Source organism: Panthera tigris, chromosome D1, assembly GCF_018350195.1.
Source record: "Panthera tigris isolate Pti1 chromosome D1, P.tigris_Pti1_mat1.1, whole genome shotgun sequence".
Classification (NCBI taxonomy): Eukaryota; Metazoa; Chordata; class Mammalia; order Carnivora; family Felidae; genus Panthera; species Panthera tigris.
This window is the reverse complement of record NC_056669.1, coordinates 56,837,686-56,854,587: the sequence shown is the minus strand read 5'-3', so window position 1 is coordinate 56,854,587 and position 16,902 is coordinate 56,837,686. Positions and strand designations below refer to the sequence as shown.

The 16,902-nt window shown below is 40.4% G+C and overlaps 1 protein-coding gene across 1 annotated transcript in view; it reads left to right on the top strand.

Moving 5' to 3' along the window:
* POLD3 (DNA polymerase delta 3, accessory subunit) overlaps nt 1-12,699 on the top strand; it is a 50,393-nt gene extending 37,694 nt beyond the window's left edge. Inside the window, exons 10-12 of the mRNA XM_007080850.3 lie at nt 5,590-5,702; nt 6,855-6,930; nt 11,461-12,699. Coding sequence (XP_007080912.2) covers nt 5,590-5,702; nt 6,855-6,930; nt 11,461-11,663 — 392 coding nt within the window. The 3' untranslated portion in view covers nt 11,664-12,699. The remainder of the gene's footprint in view (nt 1-5,589; nt 5,703-6,854; nt 6,931-11,460) is intronic.
* The last annotated feature ends 4,203 nt before the right edge of the window (nt 12,700-16,902 follow it).

The window sequence follows — 16,902 nt, the reverse complement described above, 5'->3', positions numbered from 1 at the left end:
AGAAATTAAAGAAGAATAATGAATGCAGGAAAAGGAACTTGTTCTGCTGGTAAAGGACAAAATAAACTTGTTAGGCTCTACTCTTACCAGAAATTTCTGTAAGAATTGAAAATGACAACAGAGGCACCCCGAAAGCAACTCAGTGACTGTACATGTACAAATGAGTGAGAAAGCCATTTATATATACAGATGACAGTAATACAAAAGAAATGAACAGACCTAAGAAATTGTACAAGGAAGTTAAATCTATGATGTAGGTATATCTTTGACTCTTCCATAGGTTTGGATCCTACCAGTCATGCTTGCATGTAGGAGTTTATAAGCTCTGATATCCTATAGAGGTATTGTCCCACCAGAGCTGTGGTTTTTTTTTTTTTAATGACTCTTTGGAATAGGTAGGGATAGGGCATTGTGAGCATCCTAGAGGAGATGTCATTATATACTCATTCCATGTCATTTATCAAAATGCTTTGACTAAGACACCTGAAAGGAAGATACCCAAGTGTGTGGCTGAAACAAGAGCCATCAAGTTAAGAATTAAGGAAATAGAAGCGACTCCATGAAGATACATGGGAAAGTAATTAGGAAGTAACAGGAATATTACTGTGCTATTGAAATTGTCTTCCCTATTTCCAACCAGGAAAAGGATTTGGGGAAGAATCTGGAAAAGGCTTTCAAGCCATCAACCTAATGTACTTTGAAAAGGTAAACTAGATACTCCAGTGAAGGAGTCAGCTCTAAGTCAGGGAATTACTGTGGTTGATTAAACACTCATTACATATTTCTGAAATATTCTCTGGAGTTCTGATCATTAGTGCACAAAAATAATACCTGTGGGTGATTAGAAATATGAGTGGGGTTATTAGTTTAGAAAGAAGTGAGAAGAAATGTGATAGAGGTGAACAACCTATAATAATAGATAATATAAATGAGAGGTTCTCAGATTTTTTTATCTGGCAGAATAATTTTTAGCATCTGACTAAATTTGCAAACCTTTGCCATTTTATTCCTGAATTTCTTCTTCATCTCAAAGCTAGAGGGCCTTTATTTTAAACCTTTACACAGTCTCTAATCTATTACCATTTTATTCCTGTCACACTGAATATATGCTATTCAATATGCTGTCTTCAGCTGGAAATTAGCAAATGAGCAGCAGAAGTGGAAGAAATGACAGGGACTTTGGAGTAAAACAGACCTGGGTTTAAATCTTACTTCTGCCACTTAACTGGGTACATGGCACCCCAATGTTTATAGCAGCAGTATCAACAATAGCCAAAGTATGGAAAGAGCCCAAGTGTCCATCGATGGATGAATGGATAAAGAAGATGTGGTATATCTGTACAAAGGAGTATTACTCAGCAATAAAAAAGAATGAAATCTTGCCATTTGTAACTACGCAGATGGAGCTAGAAGGTATTATGCTAAGTGAAATTAGTCAGAGAAAGACAAATATATGACTTCACTCATATGAGGACTTTAACATACAAAACAGATGAACATAAGGGAAGGGAAGCAAAAAGAATATAAAAATAGGGAGGGGGACAAAACAAGAGACTCTTAAATATAGAGAACCAACAGAGAGTTGCTGGAGGGGTTGTGGGTGGGGGGATGAGCTAAATGGGTGAGGGGCATTAAGGAATCTACTTCTCAAATCATTATTGCACTATATGCTAACTTGGATGTAAATTAAAAAATCTTTTTAAAAATAAAAAACCTTACTTCTGCCACTTATTGTGCAACTGGAGACAGATTATTTAACTTCTTCAATTCCTTGTTTCCTCATCTCTAATGGGGATGTTATCACACTGTGTAGACTTTTTATGAACATCAAATAAGATACGTCAGCAATGCCAGGACACTGCTTGACATAGCAGGTTTTCTTCTTACTCACCCCACTTTTTCTATTGACGTGTTCCATAAGTATTTAACAGCAGTCTCTTCTCTCAGAAAATTCCCTTCAACTTCATATCTTTAACTCTCCACCCAAAAGACTTTTCCTTTATTTCTCTTCTTGGCAGAGTCATAAGCACCATTAGCAGTTCTACATACTCTCTTTGTAAAGCAAGAAAAAGCCAGACCCAGATAGAAATCCCATTAAGAGTAATGTTTTCATTGCTAGGAAGAGGGGCGCCTGGGTGGCTCAGTCAGTTGAATGCCCAGCTCTTGATTTTGGCTCAGGTCATGATCCCAGGGTAGTGGGATCAAGCCCCACATTGGGCCCTGTGCTGAGTGTGGAGCCTACTTAAGATTCTCTCCCTCTTCCCCACTCGTGCTCTGTCTCTAAGATAGAATTAAAAAAAATATATTGCTAGGAAGAAATAGTTTTAGCTGATTAAGTTTTTGCTAACATTTTCAGTTTTTGCAAATTACTTATGAAGAATGTTAAGCAAATGACCCCCCCCACCCCACCCTTTTTAGGTTAAGATAGGTAGTTTATAAATTTTCCTAGGAAGCTATGAGTGATTTCCAAAATGACCCATCTCTGCCATAGCACTCTGGTAAACAGTGGTTACTCTGCTAGTAACTAGTTTTGCTACAGTTCTTATTCTGCTGTCCTGGGGTAAGTGTTAAATTGCACTTCTTGAGTACCTTTCATCTGAAAAGCTGTAAATTCATTATAAATATATTTAAAATACACCAATGTATGAAACCCTCCTTATGCTTATGTCACTAAAAGTATGTCGAGGATATATTTACCTTGATGGAAAATCAGACACATACGGATTCTAGCATATGAATGTGGCCAAATTTTTTTTAGTCTCTTTGAACCTCAGTTATATAAAACAGAAATAATAGTAACAGTGATTTTGTGGGGGATATTATGTGAATGAATGATTAATGTTTGTAAAGCCCAGAAAATTCTAGTTGTTTTCTGTATCCTTCCTTCCTTCCTTCCCTTTTTTTTCTTTTAAAAGTTTATTTATTTTGAGACAGAACAAGCAAGGGAAGGGTAGAGAGAAAGGGAAAGAGAGAATCCCAAGCAGGCTCTGTGCTGTCAGCACAGAGCCCCCATGTGGGGTCCAGTCCCACAGTTTGTGGATTGAAGCTGAGCTGAAAACAAGGACTGGATGCTTAACTGACTGGGCCACCCTGACACGCACCTCCATCCTTCCTTTCTTAAAAAAAATTTCTTTGTGGGGCGTCCGGGTGGCTCAGTCGGTTAAGTGACTGACTTTGGCTCAGGTCATGATCTCGCAGTTTGTGAGTTCAAGCCCCACGTCAGGCTCTATGCTGGCAGCCTGGAACCTGCTTCGGATTCTGTGTCTCCGTCTCCTCTTCATTCTCTCTCTCTCTCTCTCTCTCTCTCTCTCTCTCTCTCTCAAAAATAAATAAACGTTAAAAAAAAAATTTAAAAACTCTTTGAGAGAGTGTGTGCATGCACGGGAGGGGCAGAGGGAGAGAGAGAGAATCTTAAGCAGGCTCCATGCCCAGCTCAGAGCTTGACGTGGGGCTCGATCTCACAACTGTGAGATCATGACCTGAGCCGAAGTCAAGAGTCAGATGCTTACCCGACTGAGCCACCCAGGTGCCCCAAAATGCTTTATTTAAAAAAATTTAAAGTGATACACAACTTGAAAAATCAGATAAAATAGAAGTTTTGTAATAGATTGTAAACTCTCCTATTGGACTCAATGTCCATTATGCTTCTCCTGTCACCTTTCTCCCATCTGCCTTCCATCATCTGGGGATTTGTTGAAAATTCTTATTCATTACAAGTTCTTGGCTCCCTCTTCTACTCTCTTCCCTGTTATGGCAGGGATAGGAGTGGCAGGCAGGTTTACAGCATTTCATTCCTTAGTCATCACTGTAATGTGTCTCTTTGGGTGGATGTGGAAGGGAGGGGGAGGTATATGCTGATTCTTCCTTGACCTAGAAGCCCCTCATCCCAAATTCCAAAAATGATTGTTTTCCTTTATTAAAAGTATCGTTACTGTTTGTTCAGTGCCAGGGAAATTGTCGTGTCTCTGCCTCCATGGAGGTTAGAGTCAGAGGAGGATCTAGATAAACACTTGTATACAGTGCAGTGACAGGGGTCTTAGAGGGTGCCACTAGGATTAAGTGTCTTCATGGTTACAGAAGTGGAAATAGAATGAAAACTCCTAAATTTATTGTGAGGACTCAAAATTCCTTTTCTTTGGCTTCCTCACTGTGTAAACTTTCCTCCTGCCCCTGTAACGCATGTGACACAGCTTTCCTAATTGCTATACCTTCAAAGAAATGGGAGCTTGGCTCTGTGGTTTAACTTTCCTCTTGCTTACTTGAGCTCCCATCATGTTCTCTTCTCCTAGAGCTGGGTTACTAGCTGGACCACTTTCCTCATATGTTTCTGACTCTTGTTTCCCAGAGCTTATAAAGTTTTGGGGCCCGTTTCATACTTGAAGTGTATAATTTATTGTTTCGTTCTGGCTCTTGTTTTGCTTCACCTCTTTAGGTCATTTGGCCTTGAACCCTCCACTGTCATAATTTTTAACACTGACCTAATCAGTTGGGAGAATTTCAGATCCAAGACTTGTGCTAAGAATTTGAATACAGCCAGGAGATTCAGGGAGCAGGTGAGGCTAAGCAACTACCCAGTCTTTTTACCAGCAGTTTCTCTGTGGTGATTAAGCCGTAGGTCAGCTGAGGATTTTCACTTCCCCCTCTCATGGGCCTTATACCAAGACCACTATTTCTGGAACTGTTCAGGAATGATGGAATCCCTCTGGAGATGCTCTCTTCTCGGGTGATACCACTTCCAGAGCAATATTGCTTTCCCAAAAGTGTTCTTTCCGGTTACTCTCACTACAACAAAACAAGCCTCATCAGTGAGCAATCACTAGAAATAATTCCCATACAAAATAGTAAGCCAGTCTTAGTTGTAAGAGCTATAATTGTGACTGTTTCAAAGGTGATTTTTCCTCCAAAGTTTATGCTCTTAACATCAGCTGGAATATTTCAGTCTAATAAACATCTCAGGTGGTTGCAGATAATCCTTGGATCATAGTCATGAAAACTCTGGCATGGAACATTTGATATAATCTGAGAATTATATCTGTTTGTTTAATCTTAAAAGAAAATGTCTGGCCCTGAATGGTAAGGCAGCACAGAATAGTTGGAATGGTAAGGCTGTGGCATCAGACTGACTTGGGTTTAAAACCTCCTGCCTCATTTGTAAGCCCTGTGACCTTGGCAAGTTAATTAACCTCTTTGAGCCTCTTTTTACCCAACTGTAATGTGTGAATAATATTTGTCTCTTAGGGTTGTTATGAGGATAAATGAAACAATTGTAAGTGGAATACATGACACATGTTAGATGATCAGTGGATATTTATAAAACAACTTTAGACTTTCCTACAAAATAAAAGGTTTAGCTAAGATAATCTCTAAGGTTTATTCCAGCTTTAATAACTCTTAATTCTCTGGTTTTCTTTGTATAAAATTAGTAAAATGTGTATTTTAAAGATCTATAACTGCAAAGTCCTTGGTTGTCATGAATTACTGCTTGCAAAATGTCCTTTGCTGGATACAGACGTTTAAAAAGTCACCAGAGAAGGCGTTGTACCAGATAGTGCCACAGTTCTCTTAGCTAAGCTTGTTTCATTATTTCAGTCATACCAGACTCTCCTGGGGATTATGAAGCTGAGTCACCATCCCTACCTCCTCCTGCTTCTCCACCTCCTGAACCAGTGCCTAAGACTGAACCAGAGCCTCCTTCTGTCAAGGTAAAACTTTACTGGGATGGTTGCCTTTCCATGTGTCTGACCTCCCAAGGACCTGAAACTATGCTGAACCGGCCACTGCTGTATAGTCCAGGGACACCAGTAGATGGCTCTTTTCTCATTCCACTCTCTGTAGGTACTACAGGATGGACATTCCCTCTCCTCACCTGCGGTGAGAGCTCAGCTATAGGGCGCATCTCAGGAAGGTTGCAGAGGTCAGGCCTGGGAGTGGTTTTGTTTTTCATGACCTCCAGCATCAGGGCTGCTGTGTTACCCAGCTCCTGTTGGAATTTTGCAAAGTAAGGTCTTGCCTGCATCAGAGCAAAGTTTGGGAAATAGAGTGAACAAACAACTTATGCACATTTGTTGTTCTTCAGAAACTCTTCTGGAAAAGGGCAGGGTGAGAAAAGCTGGCAATAAATGGGGGAATATAGTTTTCAATGGTCTTCAGCTGCATTTTGTCTATTAGTGTAGATAATGAAGAGTTGAGAAGAAAGGTGCTAACAAGGTTTTTTTTCCTTTACAACTATTAGTTTTCCTTTAATTCATTGTATTAAGACTGTCATTTAAATTTTGCACTAATTTCCTCATTAGCTGACAAGAAAATGGGATGAAAGACCACTGAACATAAAAGGAAATTGGTATTAGTAGTATCTCTGTGAGACTAAATTAGACAAGGGTAATGTTGCAGCATCAAGGCTAAAATAGCAAGTATCTACAGCAAGGGTACATGCCACGGACCTCTCATCTGATTTAGCTTTCCTGTGTGCTTCCATAATGTCTGCCACAGCCCTCCATTAAAGCCCTTACCACAGTGGATTGCAGTGGTCTGTCTTCCTCGCTTCTCTCATCCGCTAAGGTCCTTGTCCTATTGGTCTTTTTAACCATGGTGCACTGCTTACCAAAAGTTTGTTGCCTGAATGATCACAGTTATCTTACAAGCATTAAACATCAAGCTTCCATATATAGGAATGTAACTTGTCTGTATAGTAGGACTGGTCCGTAAAAGGAAATGGATAGAGTTTCACATTCAACTTTTTATCATCATGGAATATTGGAGGGTGATTATTGCAGATTAAAAAGCTCTTGTTCTTTTTCTCTATAGTCATTGATCAACTGAATGTCGTAACCTCTGATCTTCCTGTGATCTTTTAGAGCTCAAATGGAGAAAAAAGAAAACGAAAACGGGTGCTGAAGTCTAAGACCTTTGTGGATGAGGAAGGCTGCATAGGTAAGAAGAGTTTCTGGCTCCGTGATCTCTTACAGAGCAGTGTGCTTCAAACTTGAATGTGCACATGACTCACACCAAATATGGCACACACCCTGAGTAGCAGAGTAGAGAACACTACAACGAAAGGCAGAACATGGGTTCTTGTTTGGACCACATCCTGTAGAAATAAGCTTTGAGGTCTTGGATAAAAGTCCTGTCACCTGGTAGGGAGTTTCTTGATGTATGGAATGGAGGTAAAATACCCATTTTGCCTATATGCGGGATTGTTGTGAAAATTCAGGTGAGGTAACATTTAAAGGCACTTTCGATACGGAAACCATAATACCAACATAAAATGTTGTTAGACTTTGAGAAACTTTTTTTTTCTAGAATGGTTGTTTTATACATTTGAACAGTGGAAAGGAAGCCCCCACTGATGATTAGACTCTGAAGAGAGTGTCAAGAGTCTTCTTGGTATTTTGTCCCATCTCTCCAGAGGGGTTTGACTCTTCCAAATCACTTCATGTTTCCTGTTTGTAAGTCATGTTAGATAAAAACGTGTGCTTTTTATGGTGACCTAGAGGGGAATTAGAATTTAGCTTTTCAGTTAGTTATAGGTTGAATTCTTCAGCCATGTTTAAGCTTGTTCTACCCTTCCACAGTTGACTCAAACTTCTGTGGGGCTTTCACACTTGCAGGCCAATAGGATGCTCTGATCCTGGTACTTTTTGTGTTTACAGAGACTTGTGGGCTTAGTCTTGGAAACCTCTTGTTAGTTGGATAGCCTATAATTGTAGTTTCTCCCTTCCTGTGGCACCTGCTCTCCTAAAGAAGTATCTTTTCCCTTTCTTGACTCTCCTTTTCTGGTTCAAACTTTCATCTTAAAAAGATTGATCAATTCTGAAGAATCTACTTTTCCTAGGTTGTGTGGTTGTTAGAATAAGTGCAAACCCTGTCCCATTGTTCCCTACCTTCCACTCCTCTGAAAAGGCCTCTGCCATTTTTTTTAAAGATTTTTTTTTCAATGTTTACTTTTAGGAGAGAGCATGCAGGTGGGGGAGGGGCAGAGAGAGAGGAAGACACAGAATCCAAAGCAGGCTCCGCACTGCCAGCACAAAGCCGTATGTGGGGCCCGAACCCAGAAACCAGGAGATCATGACCTGAGCTAGAGTTCAGTGCTCAGCCAGCTGAGCCACCCCGGCACCTCAAGCCTGTGCCATTTTAATTGCAGCATATTATCGGGGAATAAAATTCCTTACACTGGAAATTGGTCTTTTCAGTGCCAAATTTTTTGTGAGCCTATGAATTCTGGACTTCGAGTTAGGGTTGCTTTTTTGTATTTTGTTTTGTTTGCTTTCAGTCTTCTAATAGTGTGTTTTCAAGCCTTTTGGTTTGACTAGTGGTGATAATATGTGCATTTACTATTGAAGTTCTTACTTTTTCTTTGTTTTAAATTTAAGAGGACAAAGGCATCAGTGCCAGTTTTTCCCTCCTTCTACCCCGAAAGAAAAATGTCAGATATATCATTGTGAGCATTTACTGGGAGTTTGTGGCTAATTACCTGTTGCTTTGTTCAAAACACAGTACTCAAGTTTTGGCCAGGTATGGGATGTGGACTTTTTACACTCCTGTCTCCAGACAGGACCATTAAGAGCCTTGGATGCAACAATGAAAACCGTGCTCACATAGCACTTTTTTTTTTTTTTAAGGTTTGTAGTCCAAGCTCAACCTAATGAATCTTGGCTCCTGTTACCAACAAAGGAGTTGTGCTTTCCTTTCTGTTTGGACTGTTCCAAGTGTACCAGCACAGGGGGCTTGTCCTGTCCTGTGCTGGATGAGAGCTGGTCTGGGGGTTTTCAAAACTGGTCTTTCCTTTTCTGTGACTTTGCTTCAGGGACTGGGGAGTTGGGCCCCTGAGATTAGTGTGGGGTAGACTTTTGGACAAGTTAGAATTCTAACAGCAAAACATTGAGTGGAGAATAATTCTGATGTTATCCATGTAAACTGGGCTCTTTTTTTTTTTTTTTTTTTAATGGCAGCCCAGAAAAGTTGCATGTTACTCAGTTAAAATAAAGGTTCTGTATCTTTAAGTTGAAATCTCCTTTGTCTTACAGTTTGAAGTAACTAAATCTTTGAATATAGAAATCCTTCTTTTAGCTCTTGAGGTATACTAAGTGTGCTGCTTAAGAAATTTTGTTGGTGTTGCCCTGACTGGTTTTAACTCCCCCAAGCAATGCATTGCACAGAATTGGCAATGAGACAACCAGTGGTTTCAGTAATAAGTAATGAAATAATGAGCTAATTGATGTTGGAGTTTTACATTATAGACCTGCTGCCATTTGAATACAAAGTATAGCTTATGAAGGAGCAAGTTTTATACCACCAACTAGTAGTAAGTTGTTTCTTTTCTATGTCTGCATATGGTTCTTCAGACTTCCCTAATTTGAGATATTGAGTAAATAGCAGCTCATAAGTTTGTTCCAATAATCCAGTTGCATAATGCGTTTCAAGTTGCCGATGGGATTGGGCTAGTGTTCAGGGATCATAATTGCTGAACTAATAGGTATGCCATGGGAATTCCCTAAGTACCTTAGAGCAGCATTTCTCAAACTTCACATTACTTGAAGATCTTGCTAAAATTCAAATTCTGATTCAGTAGGCCCTCAGGTAGGACCTGAAATTCTGCATTTCTAATAAAATCATGGGAGAGTCTAATGCCTCTGGTCTGTGGAGCACAGGTGAGTAGTAAGGCCTTTGAGAACACTTTATATATGTAAATATATATATCTCCATATATATATTTAAAGCTTCTCAGTGATTTGTAGCCTCTAAGTTGATAGGAATCAGCAAAGTGAATTCTAGGCTCTTAAAAGTAGTGACAAATCCTAGGAACTCTTAGTGAGGGAACCGTTAATTATGTACCCTTAATGGGATTAGATGGGTATGGTGAAGGAATGCTCTACCAGCAACAGACCTCCGGCATGGCTTTGCCATTGTGAAGGGAAAGACCAGCATTGATGGGTACTTGCTAATAAGATCACTAGGTGCATCCATACCTTCTGTGAGGCAGTGTTACTCCCATTTTACAGGGGAGGAGAGAACAATGTTTCTCAAGGTATAGTCCCCAGACCAGCAGCATCAGCAGTCCCTGGGAACATGTTAGAAAAGCAAATTCTCAGGTCCATCCCTCACCTACTGAATTTGAAGCTCTGGAATTAGAGTTTGGCAATCTGTTTTAATAAGCCCTGCAGGTGATCCTGATGCACATCAAAAGTTTGAGAATTTATAAATGGCAGACTACATATTAGTATGCAGATATAGTTGATTCCAAAGCCACTGCCTCTGGAGTAGTTTGTTCTTAATCGCTAATTAAGTGCTTAAAACTATTATTGTTCTTTAATAGGACAAAAATGTTCTTTAATCGTTTGAGCATTTATGATGCATATTAGGTTACTGTGTTCAGCCAAGAGGAGATGTTTTCCTTTACTCTTCATCTTCCTGCTGCAACCAGGAAAGCTGAGAAAGAATGTAGAAGATGTTGGTTATACAGCTGCTGCAGCTCTCTAAAGTCACAGGAAGGTGGCATTGTACTGTTTCTCATGATTGGTTTGTGTGCTGCAGTAATACTGAAGAGACCCTCATCAGTTCTGTGACATCATTGTTGGAAGTTATTGTCTGTGCCTATGCCCTTTTCAGCTTCCTTGTACTGACTGCTCACTGGTAAAATTACTTTCAAAGGGGGAGGGGGTTAGTGAATTTTATTGGTATAAGAAAAGGCAAAAATATGCCTTTGGCTGATAGGGCATTAAGAGAATTGGTAACTTTGTTTCTCATTTTATCATTGTCTTAAAACAATCAAGTTTGTTATATGATTGAGTTTGCTTGGGGCAGTTATCTTCACAATGCAGACCACTAGTAAGTGTTGGGTCATTTAGAACTAAGAACTGAAAAATTGAGTAATCTGCAATTCTTGTATTTAGGATGTGCAGAGAGTGAGTGGGTGATGTCAGGATATAGCCAGCCAGGAGGGCCCCTGACTGTGAACCTGGTTAGACAAGATGAAGACTGGCGACTAGAGCAGAGATTAAGATCCAGAAAAGCAGCAGTGGAAGGAAATAGGCAGGCACTGTGGGTCAGGGAAGTGAGATTGAAGAAGTCAGTCAAAGCATGGAGGTAGAAGTGGGTATTTGAGATACAGACAGTTCAATGTAGAGTTCAGGAAGTTAGCTAGCATTGACCAGGACCCAAATGCAGAATTTGGGCAAAAGGCATGGGACATAGCAGCGAGACAGTAAGGGTAAATGTTGGCTCTGAGCCCCAACTAGAGACTATATGAGTTTAAGATAAATAGTTCCTATTGGTGGCCTGATCTGATCTCCCAGTGGGAGAAGGCTCCAGTATTAGGTGAGCTGATCAGAGGGTCTCCCTTGATCAGAGGGTCTGAAGGAATTGGAGTGAACAAGACATCTCGTTCTCTTAATAACAGTGTTCTAAATGACTCGACCCACTCCTTTCCCATTTTTTTTTTTTTTTTTTTTTTTATTCTGCCAGTGACTGAAAAAGTCTATGTGAGTGAATCCTGCACAGATAGTGAAGAGGAGCTTAAGATGAAGACCTCCTCCGTACATAGACCCTCCGCCATGACGGTGAAAAAAGAACCCAAAGAAGAACGGAAGGGCCCAAAGAAAGGGACTGCTGCTCTGGGCAAAGCCAACAGACAAGTATCCATTACTGGCTTCTTCCAGAGGAAGTGAACTGCCATCTCTGTTGGTTCAGAGACGTGGAGTGGTCAAGGGAGAAGACCAAGACAGACAGACTCTCACTTACTGTGTAAGTTCATCCTGTGCCTCACCTTGCCTGTATCAAAAGACTTATTCCATCCTGTGAGGTTTATACTGTTTCTGGTTTTTAACCAAAGGGAAATCACCTGGAAGCAAGAGGCAAAAGAATATTTAAGAAGCTGTTGTGTTTTAAGGACATTTTTTTAAGCACAATCTTGACCTGTTCTGGAGAAGAATCCACTCCAAACATAAATTGGAACAGGTTTCAGAATTATCACTGAAGCCATTTAGTTGCTAATTCACTGGTCCCTACCCAATCCTGTGTCCTGAGCACTTATGGCTCAAGAAGTATTCTTCTTTGTTCCTTTGTATTCTGTGGACTTGTGTGGGTCTTCATTTATCCCTGAATTTTACTGGCTGTGTTTACCACTCTCCCCATAATCCCTTCCCCACTACCATACTTCTATGTGAAGCCATTTTCTGTAAGTCTTTTAAATCTTTGTTGGACTAAAGGCTGAAACAAAAATCTCCCTATAATCCTCTAATCCTCTCTTCCTCGGTTATAAAGTACACTGACACCTGGCTACAGACCAGCACATTGCTTATGTTCTGCCCCTTTCACAAAAGCTCTCTCGACCTTCACTCGCAATTAGTAGGTAGGGAAAAGCCTCAGGCAGAGCACAAATAGAAATGTAATGATGTATTCATCTCCACCAGAAATTACTTAGTGTCAGCATTGACGATAGTAGAGGCCTTGCCATGTTGCTGACACAGGGCATGTTTTACGCTGCTCTTTGTGATTTTTGTCTCCTCCTCTCTCCCTTTCCCGCTGTTAGTACCTAGAGAGTGAAACCCAGGCAATGAAATGGAGGCTAAAAGAGAAAGCCTTTTCTGTATGCAGGGTACAACAGTTAAGAAAAAGTTCTCCTTCTCAAGGAACCTGAATGTTCAGAAACAGCAATTTTCCAGGAAGGTAACAAGGAAGAAATAAAGCACACATTTTTATACAGATGTTGCTCCTCTGTATTTTAACCCTCCCATTTGCCTAAAAGTATAGGCTGCCCAAGAAAGGTGGAGAGACTGAGTTGTTAGTAGGGCTAAACAGCAAGTAACACATTCTCATTTGTTGCTTATGGAAAATCATCTATTCTATTGATAACTTTTAAGTGATTTTCATGATGGCTGGACAGTGACCTTGGTGGATCGAAGTGGTGAGGTAGTAATCTGGTACAGTGAGCTCTAGGGAAAGAACACAGGCTCATCTGCTGGCATGACTCACAACTGACAGACGAGGGACGTCTGACTTAGTCTGCGTATGTCATGATGCAGTCAGCATCCAGTAAACCTACTGTTTAAGGTTAGGATTCTAACTGACCTTGGATTCATACGAACATATTTAGCAGCCATCATCCAGGGCTCTCCAGCCAGGCACCCCATGGACTTGATTGAGACCAGAAGTTTGGGAGATGAGTCCTGGCATTACGTCTAGGACTTGAGAAGGCAGACGCTTTGTGTCATAAGCAGAGTAAAGGTTGACGTATTCCACAGCCCTCTTTCTTTTTAAAATGTAAAAGGGTGGAAAGCCTGGACTTACCTTTACAAAAAACCTCTGGAGAATGATCTTTAAAAAAATTTTTTAATGTTTATTTATTTTTGAGAGAGAGAGGGAGGGATACACAGAATCAGAAGCAGGATCCAGGCTCTGAGCTGTCAGCATGGAGCCCAACGCGGGGCTCAAACCCACGAACCGTGAGATCATGACCTGAGCCAAAGTCGGACGCTTATCCAACTGAGCCACCCAGGCGCCCCTGGAGAGTGATCTTTTAAATGGTAATTTTTGTCATTGCCTCTAGTAATTTTTCTAAATAAGAATTGGAAAAATTAAAAAAGCAACAATCTAGTTTTTTGTTTTTTGTTTTTTTTTAATTCTGCTGGGCTCTCTAGTGAAACTGAATTTTGAATTGGAAAACTCCAGTGGTAGTTGGAGTTCCATCTTTGAAAGGATAATGCAGATCCTGTGATCACCACACCCAGTATGCTGCCTGAACTCAGCTGTCTGCAAGGCTTAGGAGGGAGGGAGTGGTGGCCTTTTTTTCTTTTTATACAAAACTCTACCATGTTATCCACATGAGTTAAATAAATTTGAGAAGTTGTTTTAAAACAGTGCTTCAAACTGAATGTCTGATGAGTCTGTTATTTGACAGGACGGCAGCAGTGTGTGCAATTATTCAAACCCTGAACAGGAACAAGGCTGGTTTTCAGTTCATATTGTTAAAACTGCACACCCATAGTCTGAGATGAACAAGTCATTTGCTGCCTTCATCATTTTTTCAACCCAGTGGGAAACCTTAGTTTCAGCCAACATCATTTTTTAGTTCATTTAGGAGAAAATGTAGTCCTGATCTTGCACATTGTGTTAGTTTGGCTTCATCACTTGTTAGCCATGTGACCTTGGGCACATTTCTAAGCCTCAGGTTCTTTGTCAAAATAGAGCTAAAACGAGTTACCACAGATTGTCAAGACTGAAGAAGTGTATACATGCAGCCTAAATTTGGTGCACAGTTGTAGCACATAGGTGGTCTACAAATGGTGGCTTCCTTCCTGGTGTGAGAAATGCAGTCAGCCACCAACTTCCTGAAACGTTTTCAAGGATATGAGCCAGATTTCTACTTTGAAAGTCGTCATTCTGGCGGGAAATGTGATCAAAGGTGGAAGATACTTGTTCTATATTCTGAAAAATTTTAGAGAGAGTAGATACTTTTCTATTGAAACAAAGTGAGGTTCATTGATGGCTGTATTTACTATACATGAAAATACGTGTGTCTACTCATGTGTCAGGCCTCTGACCTGGACACAAGAGGATATAGGTAGCATCCTAGAATTTAGCACTTGTCTAATGGCTCTAATGGAAGAGACAAGCCACTAAAATGAAATTATAATATGATATGGTGAGTGCAGTGACAAGTAAGCGCAGGGTTCTCTGAGAGCTCATAGGAGTGTGGGCATTCTTCCTGGAAGAGAGAAAGCTAAGTGGATATTTGAAGGGTGAGTAGGATTTTACCAAGCAAAGAGAAATGGAAAAGATTTTCCAGGCAGAGGAACATGGCTTTGGGGGGAAATGGACAGTAGACTTTGGGAAAAGAGATGAAATGTATTGAGAAATGAAGTTGGGTCCGGCTAAGGAGTTTGGATTTTAATGTAAAGACTGTGAAGACCAACTGAAAAATTTTAAGAAGAATAAAATAACATTAGAAGTTGATTCTCATTTAAGAGGGCAGCTGGCATATTCTTTAATTTTATGTGCCATATAGTATTTCTACCCATGCATGTACATTGTATCCTACTTCTAGTGCTATTAAAGTTTTAATGGGATTAAAAAATGTCACAGCTAAAACAAGGCTGCTTCATTCTGGCAGCCAGCATAGACAGTTGCAGTATTTCCCTCGTCTTCCCCTATCAACACAGATTTCTCTTGCAGAGGCTTTTCAGTTTTCTGAAATTGATTTCAAAAATGGGGTAGTTCTCAGACACTCTCAAAGATATGTGCCTCCACTCACCTCCCTGAAAAGAACTGAGGAGGGGAGGGAGGACGGGTGGAACAGTTCTATTTCTTTTCTATCTTTGTTTCTCTAAGAAGACATTAGTTATTTTACAGGAGAGAGCTGAAGAGAAGGGCCATATAAGGAAACTAAATAGTTTCGCCAGGACATGAGTAGAATGAGTGCATAATAATGTATTTGCCAGAAACGTACTCTGTGTCAAGACTCGTTTTGGTAAACTTGTCTCCTTTCATTGGTTCCGGGATCTAGTATGCTGTAATGCAGCTTTTTACCACCATGAAACATTCTGGGGCTGCCTCGTTTTGTTGTGAGAAGGCAGTATTGCTTTCTGAGTTATTGCCCTGGCGGCTCTGTAAATTAGCCCATGCTGTCACCATGCCCTCTCTGAAGGGCACATTGTACCCAAATGACTGCATTTAGGATTGACTCTTGCCACTCCCTGCTTCATGACACTTCTCACCACTTGTATCTGTGTCCAGTTTTTTTCTGTGTGTTCTTAAGTGTGGGCCACCCACAGATTGCCACCCAGGCTCTTTAGCCAGAGAAACTTGGTAAGGCTTCTGATCCAAACCCACCTTAATTCTAGAATTGCCCTTTCATTTCAAGCTCTAAATATTGTCTGGCTCCCCCACACCATTCCCTCTCTTTTTTCTCATTTGCTCTTGCCAGACTCCTTGTTTCTTGAGGCTTCACTTTGGCTTCTACCCCTCTCTCTCTTTTTTTTTTTTAAATACTTAAAAGTTCCTCATTGCTAGTCCTACTTTAACTTCTTTCTTTTGGTCTTTCAGGCTTTCTTAAGGTTCTTCTTTCACATCTTTTACTAGACTGCTCTTGAAGAATGGAAAAACCATGTTGTTTAATATCTGCTTTGGATCATGCAAATCCAAAGTGTCAAGCAGTTGTTGAATGCTAGTTCTGTTCATTCCTGGATAAGATACTTTAGAGACTGCAAGAGCTCAGAGGTTACCATTTTGGAGTGGCAGGACATGCACCCTAAATAAATAGCATTATGTAGCAGTGGAGATGATGCTTAGATGAGGGGTAGACAGGAGCTTAATAATCAGAAAAGTACCAGGATAATCATAATGGGCAACATTTTATAGTCCTTTGTGAAAAACAACAGAGAATTTAATGCAAGAAAACAGGCTGAGGGACGGTTCACCATTTTAGTGGATTTTATTCAACTGTTTGAATGTCACTCATCATTTATACAGTCATGGTATAGGTAATCTATTAAGTGAACCTTTAGTGGAGTTATTTCTGTCCTATCTTAAGAATGAGAATACTGACAAGAAAGAAGCAGGTACCAAGGACTATTCCAAAAGGTACTTTGTGGGATATATATTGGATTAGCATGAATTCAGCTCCATTTTATGTGTGCTCAATTTTGGCACAACGGGGAAGCAGGATGCTTTGAAACAGCACAACTTGGGAGGCAGACGGCTCTGGATTCAAACTTTGTCTAAAGGCACTAACCTTAGGTGAGGAACTCCTCCTCTGAGAACTTGTTTCCTCATCTTTACGATGAGCTACCACCTACCTTAAAGGGTTGTTTTTGTTTGTTTGATTGATTGATTGCAAAAAGAGTACAAACTGGGGAGAGGGGGAGGGAGAGAGAATCCCAGGCAGGGATTTGACGATCCCACGACCCT